The sequence below is a fragment of the Manis pentadactyla genome, chromosome 9 (genome assembly GCF_030020395.1).
Source record: "Manis pentadactyla isolate mManPen7 chromosome 9, mManPen7.hap1, whole genome shotgun sequence".
Lineage (NCBI taxonomy): Eukaryota > Metazoa > Chordata > Mammalia > Pholidota > Manidae > Manis > Manis pentadactyla.
In genome coordinates this window covers 92,915,253-92,939,196 of record NC_080027.1, presented here as the reverse complement: position 1 = coordinate 92,939,196, position 23,944 = coordinate 92,915,253, and the positions used below count along the sequence as shown (strand labels likewise).

Sequence of the window (23,944 nt, the reverse complement as noted above, 5' to 3'; positions counted from 1 at the left end):
AACATTCATGGGAAGATGATATGTAGACGAGTTCTGAACACAAGCAGGAAGCTGCATCTCATTATTCTGCCTCCCTAAGCCAAAGACTCCGAAATTGTCAGTTCTGTGGTGGGAGGCCCTCCTGTCTCCCAAGTCCCTTCCCACCACTTCTTTGGTGAAAATGTGACTTCTGCATTGACTTGATCCTGTCTGCAAAGGCCAGCTGACTAATACTTGGTGTTGGTGTCAGAAATGATGCACATGTGCAGGGTGTGGAAGAATGAAATGACTTGTCTAAAGTCTCACAGCTTGAAAGTGGGAATTTAAGCCCAAAACTTCCCACCAACTTGTCATCTGATTAAATCCAGGAAAAATATATCTATTGAACATACTCTTTGTCTGAAACCTTGCACCTAGGTGCCTCCACAGATGTTTGCACTCCTCTTTTGCACTTCTTATCAAAATCATACACGGCTCTGTACATCCTCGTCAGATTTTGAGCTCCTTACAGGTATGGATTGTGCCCTGTCGATTGTGACTGCAGAGCAGTAAGTGCTGTAAGACAAATAAGTGAAAGGCAGAACTGGCCCTATCTGCATGTTGCTCATGATTTAGTGGGGCAGACTTGTTTACAGGATGGAATCAGAATGTGATAACTGCATTTATCTATCCATCCACCCATCTTCCATCCTCCATCCACCCATACACACATCTGTCCCACCATCCTCCCATCAATCCATCCACCATCCTCCATCCTTCAGCGTCCATCCACCCATCCTCCATCCACCCACCCATCCATCCATTTGTGGAACATTTATTGGATATCTATTATATGCTAGACACAGTATTTCAACAATGAGTAAGAAAGGGTCTCTAATGTCAAATATCCTCCCAGTTTATGAAGGGAGATAGATAGAGGTTCAACATGTAAAGAGTTGAATTATAAGGTAGGGTGGTATTCCACTTGATGAGCTATCTAGAGTCGTCAAATTCATAGGGACAGTAAGTAGAATGGTGGTTGCCAGGCCTGGGGAAGAGGAGCAGAGGGAGTTAGTGCTTAATGGGGACAGAGTTTCAGTTGAGGAAGATGATAAATTTCTGGAGATAGATGGGTGATGGTTGTACAAGAGTGTGAATGCACTTAATGTCACAGAACTGAACACTTAAAAAATGGTTAAAACAGTAAATTTTATGTTATGCATATTTTACTGAAAAAAGAAACACCAAACAAGCAGGGTGATAAATACCTTGCAGCTCCAGAACAAGTGAGCCCTGGAGCCCAAGCCTGACCTAAGCAGCCTGGACATTGCACCCTGACCTAGACCCCAGCTGCTGCTTATCTAGACAGCAAGGGCAGCTGTGGGAATGAGAGCAAATGGAGTCATGGGATCTGGAAACGTACTTTAAGCTACAGGGGAGTTGCTTCATTATATATTTCCCCTTTCCAGAAACCATGAATTCTGTCCACAGTGGGCACCAAATTTAACAAAAGATCAGTGTTAGGCTGGAGGAAGGAAAAACAAGGACATGCAAACAGAACAGAGAGATGCCACAGGGGGAGAACAGACCAGACCCCAAGGTCCATGACTTATATGGAAAGGGGACAGCTCTTCCTGAATTCCATCCTTCTGATGTGCCAACTGAGACCTGGATGTCAGCCTCCTCCCTCTTGGAAGGAAAACAGTTTCTAGTTGTCTATTATGTCACCTTTAGCCAATCATACCTCTCTACGCCCCCTAGGATAACTTGCCCACTCCTTCCCCTCCTAACCCCTTAAAAGCCCCCACCTCCCTGACCGGGTTTGACTTCCCCTGCCTGTGATAGCCAGACCTGGGAACATCACCTGGGAATTTGCATTCAAATAAACTACCTGGCCTTTTGTTGCCTCTCGTCACCTGCTTATTTCAGCTAGAATTTATCTTACATTTGGTGCTGAAATCCCGGGAAGGAGCGTGAGTGTGGGCCCCGACCGGTCACCGGTGGCCCGGCCCCCTCCTTCCCCAACCTAGGACCTCAGCCTGCTCTCTGCTGCATGGACTATTTTCCGGTGAGTTCCTCAGTTTCCCCCGGTCTGCTTCCCTAACTCCATTTCACCTGGTCCTTTAGAAATTGTACGTACGTCCAGGTGAGGGCATCTGGCCTCTTGGGCATCCAGCCCACCCTCTGTGGGCATCCGGCCTGCCCCTGGCCCTGTGGTGTGAGGGACGTCCCTCACCCAGGCTCCCAGGACGTCTCCCCTGACTTGGCGCACTTGGGACACTGGGTGCTCCTCTCAGCGGGATTAGTTGGGAAGTGGTGCAGACATGGGGAACCAGCCCTCAAAAGCAGAGGCTCAGACCCCATTGTGGTGTCTCATTTCTAATTTGGCTACTTTATATTTGTCCTGGGAAGTTCACAAATAGAAGCTAGTCTTTCTTTGTTCTGAGGCTGGGCCTCAGTATCCGTTGGACAATCAATCCCACTGGTCCCCTGAGGGAACTTTCAATTTTGGTCTCCTCACCGACTTGATTAATTATTGCCACTGGAGCAGAGAGTAGAGTGAAATCCCATATGTGCAAGCTTTTTGGACTTTCCGCTCCCGCCCAGACCTTTATGTTAAGTGTTCAATGACAGGTTCTCCTGGCCCGATCTCCAGTTAAGGATTGTCAGCCTCTTACTCTTCCCAGTCCTTCTTCCCTTTCAGATCAGCCAGGAAACCTCAGTCGCCCGCCTCCCTCAGCTCACAATCCCCTCCCCCTCTCTCCACCACCATCTTTAAGTCCTTTGTCTTCACACAGGTCGCTGCCATCTTAACGTCCTGCATTCTCAACCATGCCGTTGTCCTGCTCTCCTCTTCTGGTGGCTGCACCACCCCCTCCCCCTCTCCTTCCACCTTCACCACCCTCTTCCCCCACAGAACAGGCTCCTCCTGCCCTCTGGTTCCAGAAGCCATGGACAGGAACCTGAGGAGAGGGAAGGCAATTGGATATCAGTGACTCAAGTCTTTATATCAATTTGTCTGTCTGTGTATATATTTTTGTGTGAGAAGTGTTGCTGACTGTAGTCATTGTGTCTCAGTTTGTATGTTTCTGTGTCTAGGTGTGTAAATGAAAAATATTTTCCTACCTCCAGATGGTATTAATAAAAATTGATTTAAAGACAAGCGCTTCTGAAACTTGGGCATTCTAAAACTTCCAGAAAATCTGATTAAAAAATGTTAAGCATTAATGCTAATTTGGGTTTGGCTGAGGCGGGCATGTCCTTGTGGTTATCAGCTGCCTAAGTTTACCTAAGGTCATTTATGTTGATGTTATCTGCTAAATCTTTTAAGAATAAAATGCTTAAAGCCTTGGCTTTGTCTAATATTCAGTACAGGTCTTGTAAGTAATCTAGCATAGTTGTTACGAATGAGTGAACTAAATAAGTGTGGCAAGTGAACACCTTTTGAATTGTGTGTTACAGTGTGTATACCTATCTACAGCCTAAAATCTTTGTAGTAACCTAAAACCTTAAAATTTTGCTAAGTTAAAAAGATATACTTTGTGCTTAGTGAGAGATTGTGTTGTAAAGCTCATAGTTAACAGAAATTATAAAATGTTCATAAATTTGTCAATCCAAACAATGCTAGTGTAACAGTTTACAATAGCCTGCCACTCAGTGTTCACTAAAAATTAAGGTACCTAATAGTTTTAAGTTCTAATTAAAACTACTTAAAGTAATAAGGAAAACATTTCTGCATGCTAAAGAATGTGTCTTGATAAAAGAAAGTAACTTTGTTCTAAAGTACGGCTGTTTATTTAGAGAGAGAACTCTAAATATGAAAAGAAAGTTGTAGAAAGTTTGTAGAAGAATTTAATATGGTCATGCTATATAAAATTAAAGCAAATTAATCTCGGTATCAAGTACACAGCAAAATTAGAATTTTGTTTTCAGTTAAAGACAAAGTTTTCTTAACTGTTAGTCCGCTCTTAATATTGAAAAATTGCAAAAAGTTCTCTAATTGTTTTATCAAAGCAGTTTCTCATGCTTAAAGTCTCAAGAGTTGTCGGGAGTATTTAAGAAAATGAGATCTTAATATTAAAAGGACTAAAAGCTAAAGTTTGCTAACATCTGTGTAACCTTCTTTATTTGCCTTTGAGGTATTTTGTTGTCATTCTGGTTAAATAGATAAGTATTGCTTCATAGCAACCTATAATCCTATTTAAGCAAGTGCCTTAAAACTTTTAACAGCTTCCCCAAATCAAATTCAAAAAGGTACTTTTACCTCTATTTAACTCTTAATATTTTCCAGAGGGCCCCTGGAACATGTCAGATGAACTTTTTCTCATTGGAGAAAGTATTCGGCTAATTTAGCTTATTTATCTAATATATAATTACCTGCTTAATTACCTAGAAAGCACTGTCAAAAAGAATAATGCTAAACTTTGTTACTGAATGTTTTGTGTTACAGAAATATCAGAATTTCCTTATGTGAACTGTCTTACAGTAAGCTCTCATCAGATCTTTAACCATTGTCATTTGTAAGTCTTTTATTATTTATAGTCACTGTTTTATTACTCTTAAGCTAGTAAAGAACTAGATTTCAGCAGAACAAGTATTAGTTACATAAGATTAAGTAAACTAAAGAAGATGATTTTGTAGCTTTTTGTTTCAAATGTTACTGATAAAGTATTTTAAGCTTTTTCTTTTAAGGTGACAACAGTTTAGTAAATGACTGCCTTTATAAGCAGAATTGAAACTTTATCTTTCTCTCTACCTGATCCCTCCAGAATTAAAAAAAAAACTCTCAGTGACTATTCTTATATTTCATAGCAGTATGTTTATTTGCACAAGTTCAATAAGAATCTGCTTTCCTTTTAAGAAGACCAATTAGAAACACTGGTTGTATTACCAAGGCTTTGACTAGAACGTCATACCTGAGAGACCTGTGTGTAAACTCAGATATGAACAGACAGTTTTAAAGACCTAAGATTGACTTTATAAAGCCAACAAAGCCCCTTATAAGAACTAGCCTGCCTGGTCCCTTGCTTACAGAGTTCCCTGTAGCCTTACCAGGTGAGTAAGGAAGGTCACTTCCTGGCAGGTGCGGGAACCTCAGGAATCTCTTGGGAACCTCAAGAAGAGAGGAATTCACCCAAAACGACAGCTACTGCAGGCACAACCTGATGGCAAGTCTGGCTTGGCTTTCTGGCCTCAAGAAGCCCTTAAATGTTCAATCTGAAATTCCTTACAAAAAGTTCCAGCAAAGCATATTTAAAAGAGCCTATGTAATCAATTGCTCTTCTTGCTGCACTTATGCACATAATAAAGCCAAGTGTTACTTATTTTCTTAACCTAATTACTTCTAGTAAAAATGAGGGTGATTTTAAAGAAAAGTATTGTTTCAATAATGCAGTCTTATCTATACTAAATCCTAATACTAGTCATTCAGATGGAAACTTGATCCAGAATTCTAGTTTCCCCATGATACCTGGCTATGATTCTCAATTAAACTCTTCATATTTCTAGTTCTCATATTCAGCCATGCATTCTTAATCTCGTCAAGTTTGTCCTTCCAGAATAGAAAATCCAACTCCAGATGTTGCTACTTAACCTAATAACAATTTGTTCTACCTTGCCTAGAAGCCACAAAACTGCAAATAGTAATAGAAATGAAACCCAGAATAGAAGCGCCAACCTTCTGAGGCCCTCTCAACTGACCAGTGATGGAGACCTAGCTGCACCCTTTACTGCGCCCCCTCTCAGCATGAAGCAGCTAGAGCAGTCGTCATCCCTTTTCCCTAGCAGCAGCTAGAGTCTCTATCTGTAGAGGAGAGAATGAGACAGAGACCATAAGCTTAGACAGAATAAAGTGAGAGCCTCTAGAGAAAGCAAGGCAAAATATTTGCAGTCAGAGCAATGTAACTACATGCTACGAACCCCCCCAACCCCTGCATGACACCCCTTGTCAGCCAGAAGTAGCCAGATTGAGTCATCGCCCATTATGACCAAAAGGCTGGAATGTTAGGCTGGAAGAAGGAAAAACAAGGACATGCAAACAGAACATAGAGATACTATAAAAGGAGAACAGATCAGACTCTAAGGTCTGTGCCTTATATGGAAAGGGGACAGCTCTTCCTGAATTCCATCCTTCTGATGTGCCAACTAAGACCTGGATGTCAGCCTCCTCCCTCTTGGAAGGAAAACAGTTTCTAGTTGTCTATTATGTAACCTTTAGCCAATCATACCTCTCCATGCCCTCTAGGATAGCTTGCCCACTCCTCCCCTTCCTAACCCCTTATAAGCCCCCACCTCCCTGACTGGGTGTGACTTCCCCGGCCTGTGATAGCCAGACTGCAGAACATCACCTGGGAATTTGCGTTCAAATAAACTACCTGGCCCTTTTTTGCCTCTCTTCGCCTGCTTATTTCGGCTAGAATTTATCTTACAATCAGCAGGTGAACAAAGAACTTTGCAGCTGTCACTGCCTAACAAACAACCCCCAAATGGAGTTGCTTAAAACAACAGCCACCCTTTGTTTATGTTATGGCAGAGCAGGCGCCATCCCCACTGCAAGCAGTCTCAGGGGCTGGATGTACTTACCTGCGGGTCTGGGCAGGAGGGCCAAGGTGGCACCTCCCCCACCCTCCCCATGCACGGGGTCATCTGCTGCAGGACTGGGAGGGCTGGGCTGTCTGGGCTGGCTGAGCTTCTCTGTCCTCAGAGCATATTTAATGAACTGGTTGACTTTTATTAATTTTGATCACCTTCAGTCCATGGAGCTTTGCAAACATCATTTGGCAAAATTGTAGCATTTAATAAATAGGAACAACTCAAAAACAACCTTCTTACTTTTGTTGTCAGTCATTTGACATAATTTACTAGATATTCAAATAGCTTTCTCAGAATTTGTAATTTGTTTTGTTTCCAATGGTATATTTCTTTGTTTCTCTAGTTTCTTTTACTTAATCACTTTTGATTGGTGAGTTAACTTGATTTAACAGAAACAAATTTCTTGTGAAGCCACATGAAGTGTAGATATCACATTAGAATATTGTTTATTAAGGCTAATTCTCTATTTATTTTAAAAATGTTCACTTCCATTTTTGAGTTAAGTTCAAGTGAATAGAAAACTCAATGCTTTTTTCATTATAACATCACAGGCTGTCCATCGAGGTTCAAATATTCTTTCACTGTTGAATCCCAATCCCCAGATCATCAAGAGACATTATTTCTCTCTATTGGATCTATGCAGTTGTCCTGGAGTGAATCTTGTCCAACCCCCAGATTCAAAGGTTGAAGCCCTAACCCCTATGTGACTGTATGTGGAGAAAGGAACTAGGATGGAGATTAAGTGGGGCCATAAGGGTGGGGCCTTTATCCCATAGCAAGAATGTGAAGGCGGAACACCAGGTCCTCCCTCCCTGTGTGTGTGCGCAGAGGAGAGGCAAGTGAAGACGCAGAGAGAGGGTGATCATCTATCTGCAAGCCAGGAAAAGAGCTCTCACCAGAAACCCAATTTTCTAGCACCTTGAGCTTGGACTTTTAGCTGCCAGAACTATGAGAAAATAAACTTCTGATATTAAGCCACCCAGTTTGTGATATTTTTTTATGGCAGCCAGAGCAGACTAATACAGTAACAGTTATAAGGCTTATCAAGAAAAAATGTAAAGTGACTTATTGAATTTACATCTTTCATTGCATCACCCAGGTGTAACTGAATACAGTGACTGTGCCAACTTGAAAACATTTAGAAATATTTCTAAAATTTTGGCTGAAATGCCAGATTTTCTCCCTAACATACAGTCACTAGCACTGCCTGAACAAAAGCTTTCCATGACAATATTTCCCACTGATACAGTCTTTCTCAAGCACTGACAATAACATGTGGTCATTACTTCAGACATCATTCCTTCCAACTCCATGAGATCAACAAAATTTTACATGTCTCATTTAAAAATAAATTATTACTTGAAATAGTTGATGTTTTATAGGAAAAGAATATTTTACTGTTTTGATTTATAACTTTTCAAATAAGTTTTTCATTTCCGCAGATATATGTTTTTCAGCAAGTAGGACCATAAATCTGGAATGCAATGTACGCTTATAACAGATTGTATTCTTTTTTTAATGACTGTTGAATAGTTCATGTTTGGAAATGCTTGATAATGTTTAAGTACATTCTGGTTAGAGTTAACATTTTTAAGGGTACTTTCTTAATATTTTTATCATGTTATCAACATTTTGTTAAATTCAGATTTTGTTCTATCAAATGCAATATTGGGTGAAACTGTTCTTTTGATTGTTTTTCTCATTGATAATTACATTTTTAAAATTTAAACCACGAGCTTCACCAGCATGGTATTGCCATTCTAATCAATATGTCTTTTAGGAATCCTCTTTGAGCCCCATTTGACTCCCATTTTTACAACCCTAGCTCTGATGAGACATTCGTACTTTTGTTAAAATAATCAAATTATTTTGTATTGAAGAAATAAAAAATAATGTGCTATGTTCTACTGATTCTTGTGCAGTGTACCAGATGCTCAGGTCATTTGAACTCTGTACTGTGGCAGAAGGGCTCTGAGCTGGGCTCCATACTTAACACCCTTGTTTGTTCTCTGTAGACCCAGAAGATTGAGGTATATGATATTTAAGTGGAACATTAATAAATGTATCCACACTTGTTTTTCTCCTTGTTCCACATTTGTTTTTAATATTTTATTTGTGTATTTTAAAATATTGAAGCACTGCACTTTGTACTTACACAAGAATTACAATGAGCAAAGACAACTGCAGTATAGCTACTCAGAATCAGTGGCAACCACGTGACTGAGCACCGTGATAAACTGGATGTAAATGGCATCGTGTGCTGTGTGATCAGTGAGTGTAGCAGAGGCGCGTTTATCAGTGCTCCTTGTGACATACTATGACAGCCTGAATGAATAAGTTTAATTTAGAATTTTAAATTATTCCTTAATTTTACAACCTGGTGCAATAACCGATTTACCAATCAGAACAGAAATCTTTCAATATTATTCACAATCATTGCAGGTATACTGATAAGTTTTGGTTGAGTAAGTTGCAAGGTGGAAAGTAGAAGATCTTTGAAGTCAAAGGTTCTTTCTTGTTTTGGAGAGATTCTGGAGATGTTCCCAAGGGAGAGATGAGAGGAGAGAGAATGGTTTTGTCAACAGCAAGAGGGAAGCAGAAAGCAATTTGCTGGAGACTGGAAAAAGGCCAGTTAGGCTATGGAAGAGAGGTGACCCATCCACCGCTTCATGCCAGTGACCACGGAGGAGGTGAGACCTCAGAGACCTGACTGCATGGTGTCCAGGGAGGCTGCCCTGGGCATGTGAGCTCCCAGTCACTTCTGCTAGGGAGCACAGTAGGTCAGAGGTGAAAGGACCAAGGGCCCGTCCAGCTGGCCGTCCCCTCGGGAACCAGCGTGGATAGATGCCCAATGGCAGAGGGAGGAGCTGCCCAGAGCTTGGGTACTATAGAAGCCCCCAGCAGCTTTGCCCAACCTTGTGAGGAGCCCCAGTGAACACTGATACTGAATTTCCTGCTAGTCAAGTCAATAAAGAGGCTCAAAGTTAGATTTAAGTTATTTTAGAATAAATGAAGGGGTGATTTATCTACCGCTCACAAGTCTGTAATTCACAGCCACTTTCTCCATACACGTGAATGTGGGCCAAGCAAGTGAAGAAAACAAGTCCTAAGCCAGACAATACCGACCTCGGTACATGAAGCACGCAGAGCAGCAAACACTGGCTACCTACCAGTCAACAAAGCCACTCTGCTTAGCATAGGGAGTCAATGGCAGACATTCAACCTAAATACAATTATTGTTGGATAAATTATATGCAAGGAAAAGGTTAAAATATCCTGGTGAGTGAAGGGAAAATCTTTAGATTCCAGTCTGAACAGACTGGTTGTAACATACAATTTTGGGACAACCCAGGAAACACATTCAGCAAAGTGTTAACAGTTACAGAATCGGGGTGATATGCAGATGAATGTTCACTATATTTCCCCCCCTACTTTCCTATGCATTTAACAATTTTATAAGAGAAAATGCATCTACAATGGTATGAAAGAAATGTGGGTATTCTAACACCACTGAAAACCTTTTTTCTTTGCCTTACTATTTTATAAACACCAGAATGAGAAAGACTCATCTTCTCAGACTCACAAATAGGTACAGGTGGGCAATTGTCAGAGTTCTGGCCAATGAAATGTAGGAAATCCCTGGAGAGGGCTTCCTTTATTCTCCCCAAAAGACATGTCCTCCTGAGCTTTTGGCTCTTTCGTCCTGCCTGCCATACGGACACGGTTGTCTGGAGACACAGTAGCCTTCTTGTGACTATGAAAACCAAATCCCCATGCTAAGGATGGCAAGTCAGGAAGGTTGTTGCAAGGAGTTGGGGACACTAGTGGTGTCGCGGAGCTGCTATATACCAGCCCTGATTATCCTGTCATATCAGGAAAATAACCCCCCTGCCCCACCACCATTAAACCATGGTATCAGTTAAGAATTGTGTATGTAACAGAATTCCTTACTCCTTACTTCCGTGGCTTGAAAAATTGAGAAGTTTTATTGTCTCACTCAAGAAGTCAAGAAATAGTAAGTTCAGAGCTAGTAGGGTGGCTCAGTTATCTTGTCAATGGTACTTGCTCCCTCTATCTTCTTGCTTTTCCATTCTTAATGTGTTTATTTCCTTCTCATTGTCACAAGACGGCAGTGGGTGTGCATTCCAGGCAAAGAGAAATAAATATCTCATGGGTTCAAACTGTCACATGGCCACTCTTGGATGCATGGGAGCTAGAAAAAAAATAAAGTAACTGGCTTTTTAATGTCTTCTGTAGATGAAACAATGTACGTTGGTTACCTAACATCCACTCCTAATTACTTTCTCCCTTGCCTTCCTCTACTGTGACATAGGCAGTTGTTTTTTTTTAAACACTCCCTGGTGAAGGAGTTATTTATTACCCCACCAATGAGACTGGGAACCTTGTGGATCCCTAACAGTGCCCTGCCACATATGGGCACTAAGTAATATTTGTTGAATTAAGAAACTGTAACTGCCTGGTGTTCTTATTTTCTGAAATTCTACCACTGTAGTCACCTTTACTGACATACCATTCTGTAACTGATAACAAAGTAAAATAAGGTTGGGAAAGGGCAAGAGAAATAGACTATGATCGATCGGATGGAGACTTGGAAGTCAGAGTGGTAGGAAAATGGCTTCATTATTTTGTTGTTTGAAATTTTCTTTTGATGTACAGACTGATGCAGAATGTAGAGACTCTGGTAATGCTGTGCTAGATAATTTAGACCAATCCTTCCACTGAACATAATGAAAAAGCATAACAAAATATAAAAATATCTTTGTAAAAGCATCAAAGACTTAACCTGAGAGTAAGGAGTTACTAGGGCCAAGTATTGGGAGTGGCTGGGAATCCAGAAAGGTCAGCCTAGCATTTGGGGCCAATTTTGCCCTGGGGAATTTGCCAATCTGGAGGAGGTGCTAAGAGGCAGAGTTTTGCTTTTAGTGCTCTTTAGGGCTGGGGGCAAAAGTCAGAGTTGAGAGATGTGGTAACCTACCTGCCTGGGATCCAGAAGGACTGCTCCAGGTGAGTCAGGGTAAACTGGGTTGGGGATGAGGGTGGAAAACAGCCCTCAAAAAGATCACAGTCATCTGGTTAGCCCAGACAATCTCAAACCCTGAATTTGGATTAAGGTAATTCTAGAGTGCCCATTTTCCCCCAGATACCTGGCAAAAGGAGTAGAGAATCCTCCTTGGAGAAAGACAACATCATCTTTGACCTCAAATTTCTGTAAAGAACTTTTCAAAACATTGTTTGACATACAATAAAAAATTACTAGACATATGAAGATCCAGAACTCTATAAGCAAGAACCACCAGAAACGAGGGACAATAGATCAGACCTAAAGGAACTTAAAATATTTGAATTATCAAATTTTCCTTTGATATTACCATATTGTTTTGGTGTCACAGAAATTTATATGGTATAACAACTAATATAAATGATATAAAATAAAGAGCAAAAAACAGAGTTGGAAGGAAATATACAGTTGACACTTGAACAATGAGGGGTTTAGGGGGATTGACCCCTTCACAGTTGAAAATCCATGTATAACTTTTGAGTCCCCCAAAACTTAACTTCTAATAGCCTACTGTTGACCTGAAGCCTTATAACATGATCAGTTAATGAACACATTTTTGCATTTGTATTATATACCATATTCTTGCAATAAAGTAAGCTAGGGACAAGAGTTATTAAGAAAATAGTAAGAGAAAATACATTTACAATATTATATACATTTATTGAAAAAATCCTCTAATAAGTGGACTTGTGCAGTTCACACCCTTGTTCAAGGCTCAGTTGTACCACTCTTGTATTGGTGGTATCTGAGAATGGGAAAATGGTGTTTATTTCGTCTTTCTCATTTCTATATTTTCCAAATTTTCTTTAATGAGAATTTATACTGGAAGACATGCTTAAGTAAAACAGAAAGTGATAAAGCATATAAGCCAGAGCAGGGCTGTATTCACAGGTGTGATCCTCTATAGTTAACCAGGGGAATGTAGTCAGAAGGGTCTCATAACTTGGTTTAATGCATTGCTGTTGCTATCTTGAAATTCTTGATAATGTTTTGACAAGGAGCCCCGTATTTTCATTTTGCACTTGGGCACCGGTCCTACAAAGCAAGTCTTGACCCAGAAGCAATTACATGCTGATCTGTTGGCCACTCTGTCAAAGGCTACGGGACTTACTTCAGTTTCCCCACCTCCCATCCAAAGGCATCTAGCTTCCAAATTGGAGGTGTGGCCAAAAGGCTGCAGGAAAGGCAGGTGTCCTGGGAAGAGCCCTGGGGAAGGAGTTTGCAGGCCTGATTCTCCTCCAGCACTAGCCAGCTGTATGATCAGCTTTCTGGGACTCCTTCGTTCCAGCTCTACCGCCATTGGAATCACATCTGTGGGCAGTAGGGTAGCCTGTAGGGTTAGAATCAACCAGCAACTATTGATTTAGTGCCCATTCTGGGATGCAGGTGCTCTGAGATTCACTCCAAACCACGATGTGGTTCCAGTCCCCCCCGCTGGATTTGCCAATCATTTTTCAGGGTATTCCTCCTTGCATTCCAGACTGACTGACAAATCTGAAACTCTATCCTCTGGACTGATTGGAACATCTTTCACTGCTATATCAAAAATCCCACACAAAGGAAGCACGTTTTCCAAGATGCTGGGCCCCTGTGCGACGTGTGCAGATAACAATCCCTACCATTCATTGAACGTGCACCTAGTGCCAGGCAGGCTCTGTGCTAGGTAGGTTCTTTATTAATAGGTTGAGTACTCATCTCTATTTTTCAAATAAGGAACGGAGGTTTAGAGAGGTTGAGAAACTTGAAGAGGCAAAGGGGTCTGGCTCCAAAAGCGCATGCTCTTGACGGTTCCCCTAGACCGACGCCAGTAACAGATCCACTGTCGCAGCTTCCTCGGCCCAGAAGAAGGCATGGCGTCCAATTTTCCCAATCCCAAGGTCAGATGGCGGGAAGGGTGGAGGACGCGAGGGACAGACGTAAACAGGTTATTTTAAGGAGATGGGAACAGCTCTGGTCCAAGGGTTAGTCCGGCACCCCAAACAACACAGGAGCAGCCCCGTCAGCCTATTTCCTCCTCACACAGCGGCGCCGCGAGAACCGGGAGGGGCGGCTGCCGCCTTCGGGAGCAAGGTACACGCCACACCCACCCCCGGGCGGGCGCGCATTTCGGGAGGCCCCGCCCAGACCGGGCGGCCCAAGTTCCTCGCAAGCCCGGGGCGCACTGCTCCCGCGGCCCCCCGCCTCCCGCCCGGGGCAAGCTGGGCGGAGCCGGAACCCGGGGGGCGCCGAGTGGCGAGGGCCCGGCAGCAGCTTGGGCGGCGGTGGCAGCAGGTGGAGCGTGCTCCGCGGTGCGCAGCTCTTGCCCGAAAGCCGCCGCCACAGCCGCGCGAACCGCCCGGTCCAGCCCTACTTCCCTGGGAACTTGGGTTTCCAGGCGGCGGGCCAGACCTTGGCGCGCCGCGGAGCGCGGGCAGCCCTGGGCGCCGCTCTGGGGCGCAGGGCGGCGGGGACCCGGCTTCGCCCGGTTACCTGAAGGCGTGCTCTGTGGGAAGGAGCCGCTGCCGGCCGCCTGCGCCGAAGGATCCCGAGGGCGCACCCGCCTCGCGGCGTCCAGAGCAGACGGCGCGTCCCTGGATTCCGGGCACGGAGCGTCCCACGCGATCTTCGAGGAGTCCTCGCAGCCTCGCCGCCTTGGTCTCCAGGGCTCGCTGCTGGAACCAATCTGTGGAGTTCTCTACTGCTGTTTTCTTCGATTTGGAGACGCGCCCGCCAACGCCGCTCCACGGACCTCTCCCGGTCTGCGCGGGCGGACTGGCGCCCGGGTCGCCGGAGCCTCCTGGAGCCCTGGCGCCGGTCGCAGACCGTCGAGCTTCTGGTCCGGCGCGCTCCTCCCAGCCTCCGCCGAGGGCCGGGGACGCGGTCCCCTTCTGCGGAGCGCTGTCCCCGCGGGGCACCGGCCGGCTATGGCCTTCACGTTCGCCGCTTTCTGCTACATGCTCTCCCTGGTGCTGTGCGCCGCGCTCATCTTCTTCGCCATCTGGCACGTGAGTAGCCGACTGGCTTCTAACTTTCTGCTTTCGCCCCAGACGCGCCCCGGTCCACCTGCTCCCGGATTTCTCTGGAATGCCACCTCCCTTTCCCCACATTCAAGCGGGGAGGATTGGGGCTGGTTGCGCGCGCCTGCAGGTCAGATCCCCGCCGCACCTGCTCCCGCGGCGCAGGCAGTGGGTGCAGCCCAGTGCGTCCTAGTGCCTGGCTGCAGGCGGTGGCTCAGGGCGCCCTGGCAGGGCCTGGCCCGCGTCCGGGTCCGCAGCGGCACCCCCGACTCCACTCCACACCCCGCCCGCCTTCTCGGCCCGCGAGGGGGAGGGGAGAGAAGCGCTTTCGGGCCCGGCGATTAGTCAAGTAACTATAACAACTAAACAGTTAAAATGTCAGCATCTGCGGCGGGTTGCCTTGAGACGTAATTGGAGACAAAGTGGAAATACAACCGGTGCTTGGTAAGAGGAAGTGAGGAGAGGCTGGCGGTGGACTTGGAAGCGGCGGGAAGGAGAAAGGAGGCGCCAGGAGGTGGGCCGGGGTGGGGGTGGAGACAGTCACCCCCTACCGCCCCGCCCACCCCCGGGTCTAAGCGGCCCAGTCTTGGCAGACTCCGCAGGTGGCAGACCCCTTCACCACGCGCCCAGTGGGCCCAGCACAAGCTCTCCGCTATCCTTGGGGTTACCGCCACCGCCGGTGGTCCAGCTTTTGCAGCGGCTGTGACACGGGAGGTGGACCAAGAAGCAGGGGCAGGGAGGGGGCAGGCGGAGGGAAGCCAGTCCCCTCGGAGACACCGCGCCCCCTTGGCAAGTGATGGGCCTCTCAGGGCTTCCGTTCCGAGGTTAAGCGCCCTGACCGCACCATCAGGGCTGGTGGGAAGAAGGAGGTAGAGTTTTGGAAGGAGCCCCGCCTGCATCCTATCCCCTCCCATTTTACAGCCAGTCCCCTTGACAGGGAGGACCCTGACGCGAATCCCCTGAGGCGCTCCTGGAGAGCTCTGGAACAGCCCCCAGGCAAGGACCCAGCCGGACCAGAAGAAAATTGCAGGTGCGGGTGAGGTGCAGGTTTCTTGTATAAGTGGTTTGGAGTGAGAGTGTTTATCTTACGACAGCACTAAGCATGGGAGCAGCTCCTTTTACAGGCTCCCTGACAGGGAAAAGGAGGGCTTCTAACCCACCTGAGAGCTTGCTCCGCATTGCCAAGGTGGGAAAGTTGGCCTGGATGATCTCCACCCTCCCCTGTGTCTAAGATGGTGTAAGTCCACCAAGCCACTGATTCAGGAATCTGGGGTGAGAGAAGGAATTCAGTCACAGGAATTTTGGGGCTACTGAAAACCCTGGAGGGATCAGGGACCTTCTCTTTTTATTTTGTACCGTGTCCTCTGCCACAAATGCTGGGTCTATTCTGTGGGAGAGAATCCAACCTGGGAGCTATCCACAGTTGTTAAGGAAAAATGAAACTTTACCTAACTTAGAATAAAAAGGGGAACAGAATAGTCATGTCCAACTAGTGGGGCAACCCCCTGCTAGTATATTTTAGAGGAGATTTCTCAGCTTCTTTGCATTTGGGGAGGTGTTTGACTTCTACAAGGCTAACTGCTCCCTCTTTTCAGAAATAACTCATTTGCTGTTTGTTTTTGCTTTGGCTGAAGAGCGGCAGGTGCCAGAGAGCTCCATCAAACTGTCAGGCTTGGGTTCCCTGAATTAGCCCCAGAAGCAGAGCAGGTAACCAGGAAGAATGATTTCCTCTCACTCAGGAAGACAATAAATAATTCAAGAGCAGTTAATTAAATGGATGGTTTGTGTAGCTGGTTGACTAATAGATGTTTGAGTCAAAACCCAGCATCACCATTTTCAGGAGAAGCTGAATTCGATCAGACCCCAAGCCTGGGTCAGGTCCTGACCAGCTTCTAATAGTGAAAGGAATCTGAGTTCTTTGAATGCAAATTACAGTAACAGTTCCCAAGTCTCAAGCTCTCTTCCTTTCCCTGTGTTTTCCTTCTGCTTTACTCCAAACTCAACAATCCCCCACCACATCCATTTGGCTCCTGAACATTGAAGGGGAATCAGCGCACATGGGGGTTGGTTATGTGGTGGTAATTATGTTAACCAAAATTTAGGAGAGTTAGTTCTATATTAGACTCTGTATTTACTCTTTTCACCTTATATTGCTTGATCTGACAAGCCTTACTGATGGCTCAGCATATATTGACATCCCAAATAATGAATTGTGCCCTTAACAATATACAGCAGTTAGAAAGCCTGTGTCACTGCCATGTCTAGGCTGTAAGGTATGAAGATGGCATGTTTTCCTTACTAATTAAATTGTACATAACTACCTAGGGGTACTAATAGTGCTACTATTTATTGTGCATCCCAGTAGACCAGTTCTAGGCACTTACAGAGCACCTCTCGGATGTACCTTCTTCTCACCACAGGTCTGGGAGTAAGGATGGATGCGGCCAGCCATATGTACAACATTTCTTTCAAGTCTTGCTCTTCACTTTGAAAATTTATCTGCATTTGTTTCAAATGAAAATATTCCAAATTACCAATTAGTTTTATATCAGCCACGATTGGAAGAGGCAGAGTAATCCTGAGTTTTTTTTCATGGCTTCACATACCTTTAAGCACACGCTTCTTACTGCCCAGGCAGTCCTCACAGCTGACATTTTACAGATGAGGGAGCTGTGAATCAGAGAGGTTGTGAAACTTGCTCAGGGTTGCACAGCTAGTATGTGCTGGAACTGGGATTTAAGCTGAATCTGAGACCATTATTTTCATGCCCTTTTTCTATCTCTAGTCACTGCCTTTGGTAATAGTAGATGATGTTTCTAACCAGAGGACTGCCTTTCCTATGTATAAGTAAAATATTTGGAGTTGAAGTTTCTGATTGAAGTTATAACAACAGTAGTGTGTCCTTTTTAAAAAGAAGAAATTCTATTTCATTTAAAAAAATTAGTTTTTCTGCTTATGAAGTGCTACAGGTTCATTGCTGACAATCTTGAAACTGAGGGAAATATAATGGAACAAAATCACTACTAATCTTAGCAGCCAAAGATTTGGAGGTCTCTTCTTCCAGGCATTGTGTGTTTTTAAAAATCGCATATGCTGTTTAGAAGGAAAAACCAGTTTCTAAAGGGTTTCAGATGTGAAGGGGTGTTTATTTTCAGCCAATGTACAACAAACAGGGCTTACCCACCAGAGCCCTGTGCACCAGCTTGTTTGGGCCGGTTTGCAGGCTGTCTCACTTATACAAAAGATGAAATCACGCTTTGAAGGGATCAAAGATTCATTACCAGTTATTTCAGGTTTTAGCTTTGAAAGTTTTTTTTTTAAATATCTGGTGTCACTTTTAAAATCTGAGTTTTAACAACATACAAATGAAATTAACTCCCAATTTCTTTGGGTTCTTAACAGCATTTGCTGTTAGAGAGTTTTGATGGGCAGATGATCACAAATATGTATTCACTGAGAGGCAGTTTACTAGGTGACATGTTCTTATGGCTGAGCCTTTCCACCAGTTCCAGCTGGTCACAGATTCAGCCATGGGGAACCAAGTAAACCTCTCAGTTTCTCAGATTATCTATCAGGAAACAAGAAAATGGGTTTGTGTGAAATGGTAAGGTGCCTGGGATTGGCAGTAGCCTGGCTTTTGAGACCCTGTTTGGGTGCTGGGAGGAGGGTGCCCCTAGCCATACCTTGTGTGGTCTCCACTTTCCTTCGAGACTCCCTCCCCTTCCATGTAATGGTCACATGATGTGTGCGGCTCCAGCTGCACCCCTCCTCCCCTCTGCCCCACCTCCCAGCTAGCAGGGAAGGGAACTCTTGAGAACAGCAACCGGTTCTGGCCCACAGTTTCTGCAGAGCCTGGAACAGGTCCTGGTGTGTAGAAGGGGCTCGGCAAATAGTCACAGAAAAATTTCGTGTTCCTTTCTGGCTTGGCACACTCCTGGCTGATGTGTAACTCGTTTTTGATTCTGCTTCTGGCTCAGGGCTGCTTGCTAGGCAATTTGGGCACATGCATTCCCTGCTGTACCCTGGCACTTTGAAGTCTTGGAGCTGTTGTCACAAAGGAGGGCTGACCATCACATGGGGCTTTGGATGCATTGATGATGGAACTGCTCCTGCAGGGCAGCACCTGGGGAAAGTGTCTGTGCTGACATGTGCCACCTCATCCTTCTGGCCAGAACTATCCTCAAAGAGGAGGCTTACATCATCATTGTATTTCCAGCGCAGCCTGGGAGAGAGAGGAGAAGGGTGCAGAGCTCAGAAATCACCCCCAAGCAGGCTCTGGCCCCAGAGAGCTAGGTGGCCCTGGGGGCTGGGTGCCACAGGGCCACCGCATCTGACTTTGGGGTTAGAGGTGCTGAGCACACATCAAAGGCAGTGATGGGTGAGGAGCCTGTGCCAGGTAGTGGGAGTGTCCACCTGTAGACCCTGAAGCCATGCCCAGCCGTGTCCCCTTCAGAATTTCAAGGCATGGTGAATTGCATACCTCGTACCCAGCCTCTCGGGTCACCTGGCCTTTCTCTTCCTTTTGTGCACATGGCTCTGCACTGTCTTCCTGGACTGGTTTTCTGCTGCTCCTCTCCCTCCCAGGAAGCCTGCAAACAGATTCCTCTGGTGTCTTACACTCCTGTATGCATGCCACCAGGGAGTGCCCTCACCAGCTTTCATTGTCCCTATCTCCTGACAGCCACTCCTCCAGGTATCCACCAAGGTTCCAAGGACTTGGCAACTGGTCACAGTCATGTCCCTCCATCTAGGTGCTGCCATGTTCCAACCTCACCCTCAGGGATCACTTGTGTCCCTTTGCTCCCCCACCCCCCAACCCAAGGCCTGTCTTTACAACATGAGCCTGGGCCCTCTCCCTCCCAGCTCGGCTGCTTGCTCCTGGCCTCAGTGGGACTGACCATTTCCCCCTGCTGTCCACCACTGGAGGGCAGGATTGCACCTCATGGCCCTCCACCCAGCTCCTACCACTGTGCTCAGCTGTGGCACGCTGGGCTGTCCCCACCAGGGGCCTGTGATCTCTGAGGCTCGGCTCATGTTCCTCTGCTCTTGTCGCGCACCTAACGGCTGCTGAATTCAGGGTGAGTGTGGGGTGAGCCTGGCCCCATACCGCCTCAGTGTGAGCCCACACGGCCCCTACAGTACTGCTCTGACCTCCAGCATCTCCTTGAGCGCCGGAGCCGCAGCAACCCTCCGGACTCAGAGAAGATCAAGGTTACTGACAGGGCCACCTCCATGTCCTGCACTCCCCTAACTCTTGTTCTGCCCCACGACTGCTCCCTCCTTCCCACACTGGGAGGCATAGCTCTCCTCCCCTGCGTGTCCCCAGAACATGGCTCCCCACCCGTGTCCTCAACAGCTGCTCTTCACTGCTCCTTCCTGGCTTTACAGAGGCCGGGCTGTCTCTGAGTGCTGAGTTTACTAACAAACCCCTGTCTCCACGCCCTCCCAATGCCCCCCAGCCCTTCTTCCCATGCAGACAAGTTCTGCCTCACCAAGTCCTGCACCCCATTCCCTCTTCTTACTCTTCTATCAAATATGGGAAAGTAGAGACTAATGACGCCTTCTGTGCCCACCACCCAGAGCTGGCAAATGTTAGCCTGTGCTGCTTTGGCATCTCTTTTGTTTCAGGCAAGATGTTTCTTCCTTGGCCCTGCCTCAGCCCCCTCCTTTCACCCCTGCTCTTGACAAGGGCACATGGCACCTCCTGGAGTCCGTGCGGCCCCTCTGGGGTTCGTCTGGCTATCTGAACACTGAACATCCTCACAGCCCTTTGGGGTCTGTCCTGCCATCAGAGCACCAAGTGTCCTCGTGGCCCTTCTGCGGTCTGTCCCGCCATCTGAGCGCCGAACATCCTCGTGGCCCCTTTGGGGTCTGTCCTGCCATAGGAGCGCCGAGTGTCCTTGCAGTACCTCTGGGGTCCATCCCGCCATCAGAGTGCCAAGCATCCTCGCCGCCTCCCCGGGGCCCTGGCAGGCCTGTCCACAGCATCCCCCTGTGCTTTCTTTCCGGCTGGTTCCTCCCCCACCCCCACTCCCACCCCTGACACTATCTCCCTGGGGCCTCTGTCGGCTTTTCCTCCTCTGCCTTCATCTGCCTGTGCGTGGGCCTCTTATGCCTGTGGTGAGGCCCCCAGACCTACCCTCCCACATAGACCTGCCCCGCGGCCCAGTTGGTTCCAAGCCGGTCATGTCTCCACACCCTCCTCATCCCTCAGCCTCAGTGGGTCCCGTGCCCACCAGGGACCCTGCCCCTGCCCCTGGACCCTGCCTGGTTCAGGCTCTCATCTGCTCTTTCTCACAGTGTTGTGATCCTTCCCAGCTGGCACACTTGGGTAAAATCTTAACTGAATGAATCCAGCCCCCACACAGCCACCACGCATGATTTTTCCAACACCTGAAAGGCTTTCTTCATGTCATTTGCACACTAAACCTTTTTCTGGCTTCTCTCACCTACAAAGTGTAGGGGGCCTGTGGGACCAGGGACCCATCAGCTTTTTTGACCCCATTTCTCGTCTTCTGTGTTGCAGACACTCTCCACTTCCTACAGTTACCTGCATGGTTCCCTGTGTTCCATCTCTCTGGAATGTCCTCACCCACCCCAGTCTTCACCTGACCAGCGTCTGTCTTCAGGAGAGCCCAACCCTCCCCGGCAACTGAGTCTCTGCCCTTGCCCCATCCCCTGGTCTCAGTCTCACTCTTGTGCTAGCCACATGGTGGTGTATTTGTCTCTGCGTGTGGACCATAAGCTCTTCAAGGGCAGGAACTGCCACCCCATTTGTAGCCTTAGCCCCCAGCACAAAGGTGGCACAGTGACTGGAGCCCTGTGAGTGCAGAATAGGTAAATTCAGGATCTGGGTAATTGACTGTGGCCAGCTCAGACTTGCCTTGATAAAGCAGTCATCTGGTGCTTGTTAAAAATGCACATTCCTGGGCTCCGGAGGCCCTAGTGTGCTGGATGGGGTGGTTGGGTAACTGAGCTCAGTCCAGAGTCTCTGAGTTGTGCGGAGACACTAGGCAGGACATGCCAGTCTGGCTGAGGGTGAGGAGGGCCTGGCTGGGCTGTGGTTCTGAAGGGCATACACCAGAGGAATTGCTGTCATTGGGATGGGCTATCAGACGGTAACCAGCTGGGGGCAGAGGCCCATGTTGGGGCTGCCACAGGCTACCTGAGTTAATGCTTCAATGTGGCATCTTGTGGTACCCACTTTTGATTGCAGGTGGGGGTGAAATACTTTCTCCCATGCCTTGACCAGGTGCTCTTGTGGCCTAGGTGAGGCAGGTGTTTAAATTCCAGGCTGATGTGTTTGCCCTTTGGACTGCTTCTGAGTTGTTTCCTCTTCTAGTAGGTGGGGTGGGGGCTCAGAGAAGGAAGGAGCTGTGTTAATGTAGAGAAGAGGTGTGAAGCCTGAGCTGGTACAGACGTAATGCACGTGAGTTACTGCTCAGCTGGGGTGGGGATTTACCGTTGGGGTCTTTCGTGGCCAGGGCTTCTGCATCTCAATGCATGAACTGAGATGGGCCTATACTTCTTTCAGTGGCACTTGGAACCTGGTTAATTCCCAGAAGCATCAATGAAAACTCCAAGTGCACAATTAAATCCTCAAGTGGCCTCTGAGTGCTAACCCAGAACTTAATGATGAGGCAGCCAAATATTTTTAATTTCACACTGGAAGAGAGGCAAACATGAGACATTCTTACAAATGCCAAAATAAAGCTTAAAAAAAGATCATAAATCAAGACTGAGTGGATAGACTTTAATGTGTCCCAGTGTTTCTTTGTCCGTGTGTTGTAGGCATTACAAAACTGCATGTTGGTGGGGAGAGTCCCTGCCACAGGGCACAGCTGGCAGCTCAGGGGACAAGGTCTGCCCTGCTCTGGTGTTGGGGTTTGGTGTCATGACACAGTTCTGTCTGCCTGTGTGTCCGTCTCCCTCCTGCCCAGCTTGGCTTCTACTGCACAGTGGGTCTCATTGCCTCTAGAAATGTGTCCCTACAACTCTTCCCACAAGGAGAGATGTCATCCCTGGGATCTAATTCTGCCCAGTTTCCATCTGCTCACATCCTGCATTCCCAATGGCTCACTCCCAGCTCCCAGGTGAGCCCAGAGCCAGTCTGCACAGGGACCTTGTGCTGGTGGCATCTGTGAGGAGTGGTTGGTGGAAGCTTTCTGTCCCCTTTGAGCTTTGTAGAACCTAGGAGGACATAGTGGGGATGCTGGCCATGGTTGGTGCTGTCACAACGTCCATGAAAAGTATGAATCACATCTTTGGAAGCCTTGTTGGGCTTGTGAGCCCAGAAGCTTGCAGGTCTCATCCCTTCAAAGTAAAGAGGGTGTGGTGTTCCTGGGATGAGCCTGGGACCCCATCAAATGGAGCCAGCCCCAGTCATCCTGAGGAGGGTACCTCTGTCAGAGGGATTGCCCCCAGGGCCTCCCCACAGCTGAAGAACATGGTGGCCTCAGAACCCATGGCCCATGTAGGGAGGGCCTCTGCACCTGTCCTCCCAGAATGTGTGTGGACACTAACTGCAGACTGGATTGGGTTTTAGCATTTAACAGTCTGGCCCAGGTCTAGACTCGTGGTGCCTTGCCAAGATACCTGTTTACTCTGTGGCTGCCTTTTACTCAACTTCCCTGCATTTCCCTGGCCATCTGAGAAAGGGCCCTCACCTGGCCCTACAGTTTCTACTTTGGGCTCTGTGTGGCTCCAATAACTTTAATTTTATTTTTTTGAGTGAAAATATACATAACATAAAATTTGCTATTTTAAAGCCTTTTTGAAGTATATATAGTTCAGTGGCATTCACATTGTAGTGCAACCATCCTCACATCCACCAGAACTTTCTCATCTTCCCGAACAGAAACTCTATCCCCACTAAACACTGACTCCCCTTTCCCTCCCCCAGCCCTGGCCCCCACCTACTACCTACTGTCTCTGTGAATCTGACCACCCAGGGAACTTGAGTGGAGTCACAGGGTAGCTGTCTTCCTGTGTCTGGCTCATCTCACTGAGCATCATGTCCTCAAAGTTCACCCATGTGGTAGCAGGGGCAGGATTTCATTACTTCTTAAGGTTGAAAAATATCCCATTGTGTGTATATTCCACATTTTGTTTATCCATCCGTTTGTTGGCTCTATCTTTAGTGAATAGTGCTGCTAGGAACATGGGTGTGCATCTGACACCCTGTTTTCCACTCCTTTTTGAATATGCCCAAAGTGGATTTGCAACTGGTAATTCTGTGCTTGATTTTTTGGTGGCTCCTCTGATTTTGTAAGCAGAAACTCCTTTGGTCCTCTGTCTTTGCTGCACCAACTCTGCCCTT

The 23,944-nt window shown here is 46.8% G+C and overlaps 1 protein-coding gene across 2 annotated transcripts in view; it reads left to right on the top strand.

Moving 5' to 3' along the window:
- Nucleotides 1–13,581: 13,581 nt before the first annotated feature.
- Nucleotides 13,582–23,944, top strand: part of CNIH3 (cornichon family AMPA receptor auxiliary protein 3) — a 106,199-nt gene continuing 95,836 nt past the window's right edge. Inside the window, exon 1 of one of the 2 annotated variants that reach the window (XM_057507818.1) lies at nucleotides 13,582–14,613. In XM_057507818.1, coding sequence (XP_057363801.1) covers nucleotides 14,533–14,613 — 81 coding nt within the window. In that variant the 5' untranslated portion in view covers nucleotides 13,582–14,532. The remainder of the gene's footprint in view (nucleotides 14,614–23,944) is intronic. The other variant, XM_036894483.2, reaches the window with a different exon arrangement.